At 62.0% G+C, this 16,684-nt stretch overlaps 1 protein-coding gene across 5 annotated transcripts in view; it reads right to left on the bottom strand.

The window, feature by feature from the left end:
• Nucleotides 1-16,684, bottom strand: part of TBC1D16 (TBC1 domain family member 16) — a 69,167-nt gene that overhangs the window by 50,802 nt on the left and 1,681 nt on the right. For all 5 annotated transcript variants that reach the window (XM_006145681.3, XM_006145678.3, XM_006145677.1 and 2 more), the window contains exon 2: nt 14,765-15,368. In XM_006145681.3, the coding sequence (XP_006145743.1) occupies nt 14,765-15,368 (604 nt within the window). The remainder of the gene's footprint in view (nt 1-14,764; nt 15,369-16,684) is intronic.

Raw genomic sequence — 16,684 nt, 5'->3', positions numbered from 1 at the left:
ACGGCCAACGGGCGCGGCTGCCCCTCCCGGCTCGACCAACCGGGTTCTCTGGGATTGGTAGCTGACCGTCCTGCTGGCACACACGGTGACCAATGGGTCAATTCCAATGAAAGCATACGAAGGGCCAGCCTGCAGCCTGGTGTGTACGGCAGCTAGACCCCACAGGGCCGACCCCTTGGTTCAAGTCTGGGACTGGATGGCTTGGGAAACACACTGGGTGTGAGTGCGTGCCAGGACCCTGAGGGGAGGAGAAGAGTGACGATGTGGCCATGCCCCACAGGGAGTGCTTTCTTGCTCTCTTCCTGTCTCTGGGAGCACATGTGCCCTCTAGCAAATTAAAAAAGAAAAGAAAGAAAAGAAAAATAAATAATAGTAATAACAAAAGGTTAAATAAAATAAAAACTCAAACACTCCATTAACTTTGGGGGCAAAAAGACCTTCTAGAAGTTTCTATCCAGGAGCTGCGGACCCTTTAACTGGCCATCAGCATGCAAGCAAAACTCAGCAGGTCCTTGATTGTTCTGTCAGTTCAAGTCACACAAAATCAAAGCCTGATTCTGCTGAGTACAGAAAGGCACAGCCTGTGGACCCTGGGAACCCTCGGCCTGGCCCTGTCTTCGGGCTCCGGCACATGGACAGGGCTGCACATCCCAGCCCACACCTGCCTTGTGATTAAAACCAGTAAGTCAACCTGAAGAAGTTCCTGCAGTTGGAAGAAAGTCAGAGGGGGTGAGCAGGGCTGTTCCTCCACCCTCCATCATCCAAATGCAACCTGCCGGTCCACCTGACGCCTGGATTTCAGGTGTGCAGGGCCCCCAAAGGGGGTGACCAAGTGCAGCCCACCAGAGTCCACCCACTGCCACGGGGGAGGAAGAGGCCACCCACCGGGGAAGGGATTCTGCTCAGTAAACAACCAGAGCCTCGTCCTCAAGCCAGAGTCCCTCCCGGCCTGCCCTTCCCTCACCACTGGTAGGTTAGCAGAGCCCTGGGCATGGGGGCAGCCAGGCTCTGCCCAGTCTACCAGCGTGGGCCTGAGCAGTCTCTTCCCCCGGCCACAGAAACACCTGTCAGGTTACATCTGGAAGACGGGGGTTGGCAGCCGGCCACAGAGAGTCCTAACCATGCGAGTTGTCTTTGTTGACTCAACAGCCTGGCTTGGCAGTCAGATGGTTTTAAATCTTCTCCTATGGGGATGGGATGCCTCTGTCACCTGCAGACAGGCAGTTCTGCTTGTACGCTATCTGTAGGAGGCCCTGTCACCACGGAGCTGCATCAGAGCCACGACTCTTGCATGGGCCCGAGGCTCTCACTTGGGGTCCCCACGCTGTCCCGACCAGCCTGCCAGCAGAGTAGGCCTCACAGGCACTGGCCTTGTAGGGGAGGTTTGGGTGACCTTTGGCCACACCCCCACCAAGGCCAAGGTCACAGCCGTGTCCTCACTGTCCCCGGATCCCAGAATGCTGAGAATACCACGACAGGCCAGTTGAGGCGGGGCTGCGGTGAGGTGGACATTGGGCCCCCGGCACCCACGCCCTGCCAGCAGCCCGTGTGGCTGCCTGGTGAGGCCAGCACTGGAAGGCAGACCTTTCGCTAGCCCGGTTCCCACAGCCCCAGCGGCACCCACACCCTGGCTCGTCTTGCCCAGGGACCCAATGCCGCGCTCTGCCTGCACACCACAGGCGGGGCTGGTGCTAGATCCCACACCAGAACACACGGACCAGACCTCGCACCGCAGAGACTGTCCGAGCTCTTCCCAGAAAACACCATGGACAGACCGCTGGGCCAGCGGGGCGCAGGCCGCAGGCTGAGTACAGTGCTGGCAGCCACGCTCTGACTGGGATCCTCGGTCCCCATGAATACAGGACTCACGGGTACCTGAGAGCCGGCAGGCCCGAGGGCTGCGGGGAGGGGGTGTGCATGTGACAGGACTCTGCCAAGGGGCCCCTTTCTCCCTCTCAGGCTTGCACAGACTCTGTCATGAATTTAAAAAAAAAAAATTTAAGATTACTAGGGGACAGGAGCTGAGGAAGTGAATGCATTGCAACCCCAAGGCCGACACACCAAGCCCGCCCTCCCTGACGCTCCCCTTCTGAATTGCCAAAGCACTGGTCGAGGGGACTGTCCTCTCTCTCCTGGGGCAGCTGGGGGCTCAGCCACGTTCTGGGGGCTCCAAGGGCTGCATCTCTCTGCAGCCCGCCTCCCTGCCTGCAGTGGCGAGTACTTACCCAAGTTCATGGGACACTGGGAAAGTGTCATCCCCTGATCTGACCCTGACAGTGCCCGGGGACTCCCAGCAGGGTTTCTGCCCTACAGGAGGGGCCTCTCGGGAGGACCCGCTTCCAGGGCCCCTAACTGGGTTTGGCTCCACTTGTTCCCGAGCCAGCTGTGGGGACAGCAGTGTCCTTCCCCCAGTGGGCATGGCACGGCTGGGTCTGGGTGTGAGGTGGCGCCTGTGCCAAGTCAGCCTTCCGTGCCAGGCCGAGCAGAGGTGAGCAGCCTGGGTTTGCCCGTGGCCAACAGCCACGGAATGGCTGGGGTGTGATTTCCTAACCTCGCCGTTCAAGACCGAGTGCTGGGGCGGGACAGCCCACTCAGGCCTGCGGCTCAGAACCTCTGAGGTCCCTCCCGGAGGCCGGGAGGTGTGCACCAAAGGTCGGTTCCCACGGCCGGCTCCCGGCGCCCTCCTCTCCCGTCTCTGCTTCCTGTGGGCCTACCCTTTCGGCCATCTCACCTACAGTCACCTTAGGGCCCTCACCTGGTCAGGCGCCACCACCGCCACCCACCGCCCAGCGTCCTCATCCTCCCGGAAGGAAACGCCCCGTCCCAGCTCCACCCTGCCCCGCCCCCACCCCGTGCGACTCCGACGCCCCGCGGGACTTCATGGGGTGCAATTGGTCTTTTCTGATTTGCGTCCTTCTGTGTCTGGCCATGTCACCTAGCGCAGTGTCGAGTCCCTCGCACCACAGCCCACGTCGGTCCGCTTCCCTTCAGGGCTGGGAGAGCAGCCGGGGCGCACAGGCGTGCTGGTCACTGCCCGTGGGCTCCGGGCTGGCGGCCAGCTGCCGTGACGCGGGTGCACGGGATCGGAGTCCCCACGTTCGCCGCTTTCGAGCACTTTGTCTATTTCCACTTCCACGTGGCCCGACCGCCTCCATGACAGGAGTACCTTTACACAAGGCAGAGGGGCCACGGAGGACATCCACACAGGCCGCACGGGGACCCAGCCTGGCTGTCCTGCTGCCACACGGGGGACGGGGCGGGTGGCAGGATGGCCCAGCTGTGCCCCGCTGACATTGCCACGTACCTCGACCTAGGGCCAGGACCCGCCTGATCTCCGGGCTCAGGGGGCGTAAGCGGCTGGGGGCAAGGTCATGCTCACGGCCTGCAGATGCCCTGAGAAGATGGCAAGTGTGGGGAAGATCGGGGCCGCTGAACACAGGCAGGACAGAGAGGTGGGCCAGGCCTGAGCACATGCCCCTCGCCGACAGCCCTCCCATTCCAGCCCTGGCAACTGCTTTCAAGCACTGGCCAAACCACATCCTCGTTGCTTAAGTTTCCAAAGTCCAAGGGGCAGTGGGGACTGAGCGGAGGGGACCTGCAGGTGAACCCTCCCTGGTCCCAGCAGGTGGAGTGGGGCTGCCTGGGAGGGGGCGGGGCAAAGGCGCAGTGGGGGCTGAGGCAGGGCCAGCCCGACTGATCCGGGAGAAGCCTGCCACCTGCTGGGCAGTGGGGACCCTCCCTCAACTGAAGGGACTGCGTAGGCCACGGGCCCCCTCGCAGGACACAGAGGCAGTGGGGGGCTGGTGCGGAGGGGGCAGCAGGCCACACTTGAGTGCCTTGGAGGCCTCCCTGTCCTGGCTGGGCCTCAGTGCCCCTGTCTATGCCGTCCCCAGCCAAGGGCCACTGCCTGGCCTGTGGGGCTGTCACCCCATCGAGGACACCTCCCTACAGGCTCCTCTCATACTGCGGAGCACACAACACTGCCCTTTCACCCCAGGAAGCAGCATCCCCAGGGGTTCCTGCTGGTCACTGCTACTCCTGGCCCACCCTGGTCCCGGAGCTCACGGAACCACCGCCTCCAACGGGGCAGCTTGTGACAACCCTGAAGGTGGGCCCTGAGACCACGTCTTCCAAAGGGGGACCACGGCCCAGATCCGACGCTCAGGACTGGGGGCTGCCCGTAGCCCTCTGACACTTGACACCAGCCAGCAACCTGCCAAACTCGAAGAGAGACGTAGCTGACAAAAAATACCCTCCCAGTGTTTAAATATTTACAGAAGCAAGATGGAGCCCGATACCTCTACAGTCTCCTGGGTTCTGGCCCAACTGCCAGCCCCGCAGCTCCCTGGGAGAGACCAGCTGCCCCGGGTGGGTGCCAGGTCTCCTTCCCCTCCCCCTGCCTGATCTGCTGGCCTCCTCCTCCAGGGAGCCCTGGAATAGCCAGTTGCTCTCTCCCTCCTCTCAGAACATCCCCGCTCCAGCTCTGCACTGTCATGGCGTTCGGGCCTGCCAGCACCTTCTGGCCCAGAACTCCTTGGCAAAGGTGTTTCCCTGGGGTCTGCACCCCATTTTGAAAACCATGAAACAAAACAGAACACCTGGCGTGTTTGCTTATCCTACCCTGGACCGGCCTCCTTCCCCCTACTGGGGACTCAAGGCTGAGATGGGGACGTCAGGTCAATAGGCACCCAAAGCTCGCCCTAGGGGGCAGTGTGCAGCCATGCAGAAACTGCCAGCACACATGGCCACGCAGGGCCACCACGGGCCTGGGGCTGGCGCCAGGCTCTCACCATGGGGACCGCCAGTTTCACCTACAGCTAAGGAGGGTCGGGGACTTGCCCAAGGCCACCTGCTTCCCGGGCCTTCGACTGCCGTGGCTGGGCGGTGTCTGGCTGCTCTGCGTGGTCGAAGAGACCCTATTTTCAGGTTCCCAAACAGAGTCCCTGCACCACGGCAGTGCGTGCTGGGTGTGGGCGGAGGGGTCACTGGGAGCCCGTCTGTGCCCCCACATCGCAGGCACAAGAGGAGAAAGGAAGACCCAGGTGACACCCTTCCAGTGTCCTCAGCTGGGAGGCTGGGGCTGAACCACCTCCAGACAGGTCATTGCCCCTTCTGGGAGGATTTCATCAGGTGTCGGGTTGTGTTGCGACAGCCACCAAGTCCCCAGAGGTGCAGCGGGACTCCCGCCAACCCGGGAGACACAGCACGTCACCTCCTCTGGGCCCTGTGACTTCACTCAGGTCTCCCGGAAGCTCATGGGCACGGTGGTCCCAAGGGCACCTGCCTGAGCTGCTGATGCAAGCGCTTTCTGGGGCCTCGGGCTTCCAGCTCCCAAGGGTAGCCCTAAACATGGTGGCAGCTCAGTCTCCCGCTCAGAAACCCAAGCCAGTGCAACCCATGGCCAGGGTTGCATCAGGGACCCTGGGTGTGTGTGTGGGGGGAGGGGGGGCGGCTGCCGTGGCCTGTGAGTGCAGCAGGAAAGGACCCTGGCAGGTGGCTGCCGTGGCCTGTGAGTGCAACGGGAGAGGACCCTGGGTGGGGGGGGCTGCCGTGGCCTCTGAGTGCAGCAGGAAAGGACCCTGGTGGGGGCTGCAGTGGCCTATAAATGCAGTGGGAAAGGACCCTGGTGGTGGCTGCAGTGGCCTATGAGTGCAGCAGGAAAGGACCCTGGTGGGGGCTGCAGTGGCCTATAAATGCAGCGGGAAAGGACCCTGGTGGGGGCTGCAGGGGCCTTTGCGCTATAAAGGCAGCGGGAAAGGCCCCTGTGGGGGGCTGCAGTGGCCTGTGAGTGCAGCGGGAAAGGCTGCCTGGGCTCACTTCCCTGCCCCTCACCAGCCCTCTGGCGGGGCACCGGTCCTGGGAGCACTGCCCCTCCAGGAGCCCGAGCGTCCTTCTGGGTGCAGGAGAGCTAAGGCACTGAGGGCCTCCCGGGCCCGAAGCCGTAGAGAGGCCAGCTTTGCAAAGCGCTGCCAGTCCTTTGGAGGGTGCCAGTGACAGTGTGATTCCGACCACCAACCCCTTAGGTGACATGCTCCGCAAGGGCTCCTGGAATCCCAGCTCAGAGCCAGGAGGGGTCAGGGCTGTGGGAACCCCGAGCAGGGGCAATGGACTCTTCCTCAGGCCTCCTAGAAGCTGTCCACTGGCCAAGGACAAAGGAAACGGGGGTCCAGGAGAAAGGGCTGGCAGAGAAGGGAGATGAGGAGATGGCAGGCCGCCGACCTGTGCCCCGGGCCGTCCAGAGCGGAGGCCCCAGCTGCACGCTGTGTAGAGAAATCAGCGAATCCAGACTGAGACGTGGTCTGGGGGAAGTGACACAGCCTGTCACGGGAGTACATGTCCCAGTGCAGTGCTCTGCACAGTGGGACCACATGGGGGCCTGGTTCGAGGCCTAGCCCAACCTAAAGGCCAGCTACGGCGGCTCACCTCCAGAACCCTGGCAACTCGGGAGGCTGAGGCAGGAGGGCCCGGGCTCAGGCCTGGCCTGGGCAGGGCAGCACGGCAAGGTCATGTCTAACGTGGGGCAGGTGGGTTGTCCTGCCCATGGTCCAGCCGGGGTGCAGAGCAGGGCTGTGACAGCAAGACCCTGTCTTACAGGGACAAAGGTACACCTGGGCTTCTCAGGTGCAGTAAAACAGAGAATTCAAAACAGCTCTCACTGAGATGGTACAATTCGGATATGCAGGAGAGGTTTTAAAATTAGTTTTACCTGCTGTGTGTGTGTGTGTGTGTGTTATGTTTTTGTCATAGTGTGCTCACAGGAGAGACAGAGACAGTGAGAAGGGAAGTGAGAAATCATCCCCAGAGAGGATGGCCATGCCACAATCCTTCTCCTGGGATCTTGGGCACGCACACACACACGTATGACATGATTTCAAGCCACCAGGTCCGGGACTTGAACTGCAGTTGGCCATGTGGGAGTCCAGCTCCTTAACAGTACCACTTGCTGGTCCCTAGTTTTACTTTAAAAAATGTAGTTGTTAGACTCATAAATGGATGCCTGATTTTTTAAAAAAACATTTTAAAAGGGGTTATATATTTAGTTTTATTATTATTATTTTAATATTTGCTACAGGGCCCATGTGCTTGGGCTCACAAGAGAGTGACAGAGAGAAAGAGAGAGGGAAAGTGAGAAAGCAAGCCACAGGTCTTGACTTGAACCGCGGTCGGCCACGTGGGAGTCCAGTGTCTCAACCACCATGCCACACGCTGGCCTCAAAACACGCCTGCTTTTAAAAAGTTAATAAAAGAATTTAAGTTTATTTGTTTATCCCATGAGTAGGAAAGACAGAGAGACAGCAGCCCCAGCACCGTCCTGACGCCGGGACTCAACGCCAGCCTCAGCCGGCCCTGGGTGGTGGACACGCGTGTGCCTGGTGTGTCCAAGGAGAAGTCTGGGTGCCAGCTGCCAGCCTGTCTGGGGTTAGCCTTGCAGTGTGGCAGGGCTCCCATTCCCACTGCCCACCCACCAGCCGCTTTCTCAATGAAGCACAGAAGCAACTCTTTTCAACACGGGGTGCTGGAGTGGCCCCGAAACAGCTCCAGGGACGCCCAAATGAGCCTTGACCCAAACCTCGTACTTTCCACGGAAATGAACTCAAACGGACCCTGGGAGACATGAACATGACACTTGCAGGAAAGTTACAGGAGGAGCCTTAGAGACCAGGGTGAGGCGGCGTGTGTGGACTTGACACCCAGCGCACGCTCCGTGAAGTGGAAACGGATCACATGGTTGATCCCGGGAGAAGGGAAAAAGAGCCACGCGCTGGGAGGCTGCGGCCGCATCTCCACCAGGGCCTCGGCCCCAGAATAGAAAAAACTCTCAAAACTCGACAGCTAAAAGCAGGCCAGCCTAGGCTACGGGCACGTTTGCAAGAGAGTGTTCACCCGAGGGCGTGCGGGTGGCAAGTGGCCCATGCAAAGGTCAAACAACGCCCGCCAAGGCCGGCAGGTGGCATGGTGGTTAAGGGCGTGGACTCCCACATGGCCGACTGCAGTTCGAGTCCTGGAGCTGGCAGCTTGCTTTCTCACTTTCCCTCTCTCTCACTCTGTCCCTCTGGTCAAATTAAAACAAATACATACATACATACATACATATACAAACAAAGTTAAATAAAAACAATTCTTAAAAAAAAAAAAAAACGCCCACCACAAGTCACAGTAGTGACGCCAAGTGCTGGCAGAGGAACACAGAAACAGGGTCGCTTGCCGCACTGCCGTGGGCGTGTAAAGTGGTATGACCCCTCCAGAAACAGTTCGGCAGTTTCTTCTTTTTCTTTTTTTATTTGCCAGAGGGCCTGTGCACTTGCCAGAGAGAAATCACCCCCGGGGGGATGGCCACACTACAATCCCCTCTCCTCCATTCTCCTCTTGGGATGTTGGCACATACGCACACGTGTCCAGCGTGAGTTTCAATCTACTAGGTTTGGGACTTGAACCGCGGTCAGCCACATGGGAGTCCAGCGCTCAGCATGCCACCACCTGCAGGCCCCTCTGGTCTCCCGTTTGTGCTGAAGTCTGCTCCTGGTGCTGCACTCTGTGACAACAGGTACCTGCCACCACGGCGGTGCTCGGAGCATCCACTGCCCTGAAATCCCGGGTCTGCCTCGCACCCCTCCCTGAGCCCAGCAGCTGTCTGTCGGCCAGGTCCGGAGACGTGCCACAGCTGGGACCCCAGCACATGCCCCTCAGACCGGCCCTTTCCCTCAGCACGGTGCACAGGGCTCCTCCTGCCCGCTCGGTGGGTGCCACTCGGGTCGCTGGGAACAGTCGGCGTTCAGCTCACCTCTGTCCGTGTCCCCACCTACGAAGAACATCTGGGCACCTCCAAACTGGGCCACTTATAAATGTGGCCGTTAGAAACAACTGTGCGTAGTTTTCTGTGAACATTTAAACATGTTATAAGAACTTAAAAGGAGGAGACTACTCCATGCCACCTAAAAAGCATGTGGGATTCAGGCCCACCTCCGTGGTGCAGCGTGAAGAGCACACGGCCAGGCCCAGCCCTCTGCCAGCCCCGGCCAGCCCCGGCCTCGGCCTCGGCCTCGGCTTTGGGGTGGCCGCCTCACGCGCAGCACAGTGGAGAGGCTAAAGTGGAGAACGTTCGGTCCCAAACAGAAAACACTCTCAGGCTGCCTGCCGGCCCTGGGCAGCCCGTTACAACGCCAGCCCTGGGAGAGCCAGGGGAAACTGAGCTAAATGACAATAGCCACAGGGCTCACTGGCCGAGATCTCTGAGTTTTTCTTCCCCAAGGGACTAAAATGGGCGTTTACCACCTTTGCTGCTTTTTTTTTTTTTTTTTAATCTGCCAGAGTGGACATCTCTCTCCAGAGAGAGGTGGAGATACGGAGGCGCCGTGCAGCCAACTCTCCGGCCTGGGTCCTGGCCCTGGCAGCTCAGCGGGACCTTACACTAGGACAGGGGCCTGGCGGATGTAGGGGCCGGACCGAGTCAGCTGGCTCAGCACAGCCCACCCCGCGCCCAGCGTCCCTTTAGAAATTAACCCGTCTTCTACGCACACGCGATGATTGCCACGCAGCATGGTTTGACGCATGTACGCAGTCATGCCAGCCAAGCTAGACCAAGTCCCATACCGCGCTCAGCAGGGGACTTGCCACGCCGGAGTCCGCTAAACGCGCGTCTCCTGACCCCCACCCCGCCTCCGGCTCACGCTCGCCCTCCGAGCTGCTGCCCTCCAGTCCTCCAGTCCCTGTCACACAGTGTAGACGTGAGGCGCGTAGGGAGCGGGGACATGCAGTCAGGAGTGACACAGAGGTACGTGGGAAGGAAGAGGCCCGCATGGCGTGGCCACAGCCGGAGGCCAGAGTGAGTCCTCCCCACCAGCGTGGGCGCCAGGCAGGCACGGTTCTGGGGTTCTGGCCTCCGGGACCGCGGGAGAACCAGTGTCTCCTGACTGAGGCACCTGGCGTGCAGTCCCTTGTCACCCGGCCTGGGACATGGGGCCCTGCGCTGGCAGAAGGGGCAGGGCTGTGAGAGCCGCCTGTGGCTTGGTCATCACAGCAGTGGGTCCCCGCCTGCTCCAGGCTCAGCCCTGTGCATGGCTTCTCAGCTGTCACCTCAGCTACGACCACCATGGACGGGAGATGGGGCACAGGGCTCAGGCTCACAGCCGGGCAGCTGACTGGGACTCCTAGGGCCCGCGGCCTCCCAACCCGCTGGCCAGCCCCTTCCCGGCCAGGCTTTGCGTCTGAGCCACAGACTGCGGGGGTGTGATGTGGCCAGATTCCTGGGCAGCCCCACCCGGCCCCGGAACCTGGTGGCACCTGCTGCCTGCCGACATGCTCCTGGGGGTGGCCTGGCACTGTCCGGCCGTCTAGTCTGGCAGAGGGACTGCGTCCGGGCTGTGGCTGGACCGTGGAGCTGTGAGCTGGCCGTTGTCCTCCCTGCTGCAGCGTCCTGTGGACCACGGCACTGGCACCCTCACAGCCAGACGGGCAGCAGGGACAGCCACAGGGACAGGGGTGGCGTGGCTGGGGTGAGCAGGGAGAGACGACACTCGGAGCCCACCAGGAGTGACGGAAACACAGACGAGCCGAGGCTTCGTGGAGCACAGAGCAGATTGCCGGGCGTCGTGGGGGACGTCGGGAGAAGTCCGCCCCAGCTCCCGGCTCCCGGCTCCCAGCACAGAGCAAGCAAACCCAAACAGCAGGCCTTGGCGCTGCCACGGGCCGCCAGGCAGCGGCGGGGTGGCTCCTGGTGCGCCCTGGAGATGGCAAGAGCTCTCGTCTGGGGGCGCCAGGTCAGCCCACTGTGGAGCCCAGGTGTCGCCCTAAACCTCGGGCACGGGGTCAGCCCACCGCGGAGCTCAGGCACTGCCCTAAACCCTGCTCTCTTGGCCCCCAGCTCCCGACCTCTGACCAGGGTGGCAGCGGCCCCTCTCTTCCCTAAGGACCTACCCCCAGGCCCGCCCCTGCCACCCCCGTGGCCCCCATCTCTCCCACTCCAGGCTGCCACTGCTGCATGGGGCGGGGCACAGGGCACCCTCTGCAGGCCGCTGCCCTGTCTCCGGGAGCTCTTCTACTCTGACCCAGCCCCTGGCTTGCCCAGGGCATGAGGGTTCTGACCGGAGTCAGACAGCACTCTGAGATAGCACGCTTAAAGCAGGTGTGGTCATTGCTCTGGCCCTGCCCACTTGTGGCTGTGACAGGTATGCCCAGCCTCTGAGCTGGCGAAACACCACCCCACAGAACCACAGGAAGAGGCTGGAGTCCTGTGGGCGTGGCCACCCTGCCCTGGGCTGGCCACCCCGAGAAGGCGCCCAGGAGTGACCCGGGAGAAGGAAAGTGCAGCTCTCCTTCCCCGAGGTGAGCGTGGTGGGGGCAGGCCACTGGCCTCAGCTTTATAGGAGGAACCTCAGGCTGGACGGCCGGCCTTCCTCACCAGCAAGCACGCCAGCCGAGCTGCAGGGACCGGTGGGCCAGCTCGTGCACACGTCTGTTTCCATCGGGGTCCACACGGGCGCGCCCGATGTTCCGTGAAAGAGCAGCAGGTACGTGACCACGCTGCGCCGCCTGCGCTCCAATGGTGGGCAGCCGCTGGCCACCCGCTGAGGTTCACCTGTGGGCCCCGGTGGCTGGGCCAAGGGGGCCGGACCACAGGGCTGGCAGCGCCTTCACGTCTCGTACACACAAGTTGGAAAAAACACACCAGGCACAGGTATGTGAGTGCCCAAAATCCCAAGAGGAGAACGGAGAAGGGACTGCAGGGTGGCCAACGCCCTGGGGGTGCTTTCCCACTTCCCCTTCTCACCCTGGTGCACACGCAGATAAATCAGTCCGTGTCATCCAGCTGGTGTGAAATAAGGAGGGCGGCCTCGGCTGCACCCGCCACGTTCCGGGCTTGGGCCACGGGAAGCTAGCAGCTGGTGTTGTGCGGTTGGGACTGCTCCCGTGAGTACACTCACGTGTACAGCCACAAGTGCACACCCACGAGCACACGTGTACACACCCATGAGCACATATACACCCACGAGCATATGCCCGCCATCACACAGGTGTGTGCACCCATGAGCACACACGTATAAGCACACACACCCATGAGCACATACGTGTGCACACCCACGAGCACACGAGCACATATATACCCATGAGTGCACACATGCATATATGTCCACAAGCGCACACACATGAGCACACGTGTACACACCCATGAGTACACACATGCAAATACACCCACAAGCAAACATGCATGTGAACACACTCATGAGCACAGATGTGTACACACCCACGAGCATATATACACCCATGAGTGCACACATGTATATATGCCCACAAGCACACATCCATGAGAATACGCCCAAGAGCACACACACGTGTACACACCCGTGAGGACACACACATACACACCCATGAGTGCACACATGTGTATACACCCACGAGCAAACACACATGTGAATACACCCATGAGCACACACACATGTACACACCCACAAGCACAAATACATGCACGTGTGTGCACAAACATGCACAAAGCAGCGTCAGGTTTCAGGGTTCCTGGGCTCAGCAGATGAACCCTAACTGCCCTGGGGAGTGCGGCCCTCGCCCTCGTCCCATTACAAAGAATGCCGTGTGAGCCTCTTCAGGCAGAGGGCTCTCTCTGCCCTTTGGATCCCTACTGTTTAGACTGCGGTGAGTTCCAGAAGAGGCACTTCTTCTCATTGCCCGAGGGTGCGTGTGCTCCAAGTGTGAGAAAGACCCTCCGTGGGGCCTGGTCAGGCCCCAACCCTTTCCCTCCATGTCTCCGTCCCTTCAGGATCCTAGACACACATGCACCTGGCGTGTTTCTCACACCACCAGGGCTGGGATTCGAGCTGCAGTCGGCCATGTGGGATCCATTCCCAACCCGCAGCGCTAGCCACTGCGTTCAGGGGCTGGCCTGAGACCTCTGATTCAGAGAGCAGACGCTTGCTCCAGCTCCTCATCCAGGTCACCAATGGAGGGCCCCAGGGCGGGCCAACAGGGGCGCCTCATCACACCCTCACCAACGGGCTTCTCGGACGGAACCGGTACTTCCCAGGAGAGAAACACACGGCAGGCGGCCCACTGATCACGCCGGGGCCTTCCGCCATCACAACCGAAGCCTCCATTTCTGACGCTGCGGAGGGTCCGGGACACGGAGAGCCAGAGCCGGTCCCGAGAGCCTGGTGTCGGGGGAGAGGAGGTCCCTGACGAGCCGGGCCCTCTCAACAACCGCTCCCCAGGCAGGCCCCGGAGGCGCACTTGGTCAAGGATTTCCAGGTCGTGGCTGTGCTGGGAGCTGGGGGACCGAGGTGCACACCACGGGCTTTAGCAGGTGAATGGCCTTCTAGGAACCGGGCCCTGGACTCTGGACCCCAGGGAATCCACCCTGGGGCCTGCGTTGCGCTGGCCAGCCCACAGCCTACACGTGCGGTTCTCCAATGCTGCCACTAGAGGGGTCCCACGAGCCAGTGCAGCACCACCAGGGGGCGCTCTGGCTGCGCAGGGCCGGGACCAGGGCTGTAGGGCTGCCATCCCTGGCCTGGCCCCTGGTCAGAAGCATCCTGGCTCAGTGACCCTCATCTGGCACAGAGTCCTGCCATTTCCTCTTACTTGTGCTCTCAAATACTTGAGACAAACGCTAGCCATTCTCCCGAGGGTTTTCATGGCCCACATCTTATCAGGGATAAGATCACAGCAGAGCACAACTCCCTCCCTCAGAAGCCAGCAAATGGCAGGGCCCTCCTCCCCGCCTTTGTCCCGGGCCTGCAGCGGCCCACTGAGACCTCTGTGTGCTGGTGTAGAACTGCAGGCGCAAATCCCCACGCGACGTGCGTGCTGGCCCGCGGCCCCAGTCAGCCCCCCCTCCGATACGCCCCGTCCCTTTCTATAAAGGGTAGCATTGAGACCTGCCTCACAGGGTCTGCGGACAGTGCTGGAGCAAAAGCACAAAACCCACAGCACACCAGCCCTGTGTCCGGGCAGCTCTGGCCACCGTGCCTGGCACACACCTGCTCACAGCACAGATCATGCACAGCGGAAACGGCTTCCCCACCGTCTGGCACCACCCCACTGTCCGCCAGAATCTAGCGAGCACAGGGCCACACCAAGCACAGGGAGGGCCCGTCCCCTGGCCCCGCTGCTGTGGAGCTTACAGGAGCCCTGAAGACACTGGGTGAGGACACTGGGACAAGCCTCCCCCGCGGGCTGTCCCCGAGCTCCTGCCCCAGGGAATCCACAGCAGCAACCTCCAGCCCCCTCTGGCTCCCTGGGGTGTGTGGCACTGCCAAGGAGGGGAAGCGGCCAACCTTCCCCTGGGGCCACCTTCCAGCCTCCTACTCTCGTGCATGCAGCAGGGAGGCGGCCCTCTCCCGGTGCAGGCAGGCTGCGGGCCGAGTGCGGAGCCTGGCTGGGCACTGGGCACAGTGGCAAGCTGGTCTCCACCTGTTCTACCTTAACGACACCACCCAGGCCTCCGTGGGCTGGGGAGGAGCCAGCACCCCCTGCCCCTCTGCCATGAGGGGCCTGGCCTCGGGCTTGGGCTGGTCAGCCTTGGCAGGATGATGTAGTCACAGGTGGGGCCACAAAGGGAAGGGTGGGCACACGTGGCACCCCCTGGCATCACCGGGTGAGCTGGGCAAAGTGATGGCACGCTGGTGCCAACCCTCACCCTAGGGAGGGCTGGCCGGTGCCCTGTGAGTGTGGAGTGCCTTGGTGGCACACTGACCGCCTCGCACATGTCCCTGTCAGCTGCAGGGCCGCCCCGGAGCTGGGTCCGCCAGGGACTCACCTGCTGTCACTTTCCAGAAACACGGAGCCACTGCTGCCTGCCAGGGCGGCGCTGATGGGCGAGAGGCAGAAGGGTGAGGAGAAGGCGTCGGAGTCTGAGTCAAAGGAGCTGTCCCTGCTCACGCCATCGGCCGACAGTGCCAAGGAGCCCTCCTCCTCCCCGGCCTCAGGCTGCAGCTCCCGGCCTTCCTCTGCCCCACCAGATGGGCCGGCCACGGACAAAGCCCTGGAGCAGCTGTGGGTGGACGGCGAGGCCGTGAGGGTGCTGTCCAGGCCCGGGCCAAGGGCCAGGGCCAGCTTCTCCCCTTCCTCTGGCGAAGGGCCGACACGCACGGCACCCTGGACGCTCTGGGCCACCACCAGGACGTCGCTGTCTCCGGGGGTCAGGGTGGGCTTCGGCTCCGTGGGGGAGGGCAGGCGGGGGGCCCCCAAGCTCTGAGCCCGGCGGCCCCGAGGACGGGGCACCTCGCGGACCGGAGAGCTCTCAGGGGTGACATAGCGCAGGGCCTCCTCGTCCTGTCTCTGGATCCGGGCGTTGGGGACCCAGGCCAGGATGACGGTGGCCCCCAGCAGCTCATCCTTCTCCATGTACAAGCACAGGTAGCCTGGGGGGACAGGGTGGCAGGTCAGGACAAGGCCAGTGTGCAGCTGGCACCTGTAGTGAGCCCCAGCGCTGTGGCACTGCACAGACCAGGCTCCGGATCCAGCCCTGGGGTGCTCTTCCAAGGATGCGGCGAGCCTGCGCTGGAGCCCAGCCATGCACGGGCACCTCCCGGGTCCAGGGCCCAGGCCCAAGCGCGGAGCATTCTCCTGCCCCCGCAGCCCTCCCCGGCCCTCCCCAATGCCCGGCTAGAGCCTAGTCCCACAGCGCCAGCCTCCGCGCTGCAGCTGGGCCAGATCTCCTTTCTCTTTATTTTTTTGGGGGGAGAGTTTTATGCTATAGGGCGCATGCGCTGGCCAGAAAGACAGAGAGACATAGAGACAGAAAGCGAGAAATCACCCCCCAGGGGATGGCCACGCCGCAATCCCTTCTCCTCCATTCTCCTCTCGGGATCTTGGGCACGCACGCACACACGCCCGGCGTGAGTTTTAAGCCACCGGGTCCGGGACGCGAACCGCGGTGGACTACGTGGGAGTCCAGCGACATAGCCATTACGCCAACTGCTGGTCCCCAGATGTCCTTTCTCAAACGGCGCCTTGTGGACAGAGGGGCCGTCTGTCATGGCTGCTTTCTGGCATCATGGCTAGCCACCACTTGCTAAGAAGGCTGGAGAAGACAGAGTCCCAGGGCCACAGTGAGAGGGTGGCTGCTCGGTTTTGCAGGGTGGCATTTCCTAAGCAGTGCCACATCATCTCAGGACACTCCGACCCCTGGCCCAGGCACTGACCCAGGCCTCCTCCCCTCTGCGGAAAAGCCTCCAGGAGGGAACCGGGGCCCTCCACTTCACCCCTGGGGCCCCTGGGACACCTAGGGGGTCAGCCAGCACAAGGCTCACATGAGGGGAGCCAGGGGTTTCCTCACCTCAAGTCGCTTCGGGGTAGAATGGGAGCCCGGGCTGCTCCACCTCCCCACCTCGCCTCACCGAACGTGGCCCGCGGCCCCGCACTCGGCTTCGGGGCACAATGGGAACCCAGGCTGCTCCACCTCCCAACCTCGCCTCACCGAACGCGGCACGTGGCCCCCGAAGGCTGCGCTCTGTTGGCTTTTATGCCCAGAACGAGTCACACCTTCAGACCCAGCCCAGAACTCCATTCCCCACCCATCCCCATGGAGTGAGGCACCCGCAGGCTCAGGGCCACCCAGTGGCCTCCCTCCTGGAGCATACTCCGGGGGAAGGACTTCCTTGTACACATGGCCAGTGGCCTCCAGGGCTTGCTCTTAGGCCCCGCCTGTTAGGTAAGGGCAGGGGCAGGAGGGGCT

Source organism: Tupaia chinensis, unplaced genomic scaffold (genome assembly GCF_000334495.1).
Source record: "Tupaia chinensis unplaced genomic scaffold, TupChi_1.0 Scaffold000159_1, whole genome shotgun sequence".
NCBI lineage: Eukaryota > Metazoa > Chordata > Mammalia > Scandentia > Tupaiidae > Tupaia > Tupaia belangeri.
Note: the sequence above shows the minus strand (reverse complement) of the source record. Positions and strands in the feature narration are given on the sequence as shown.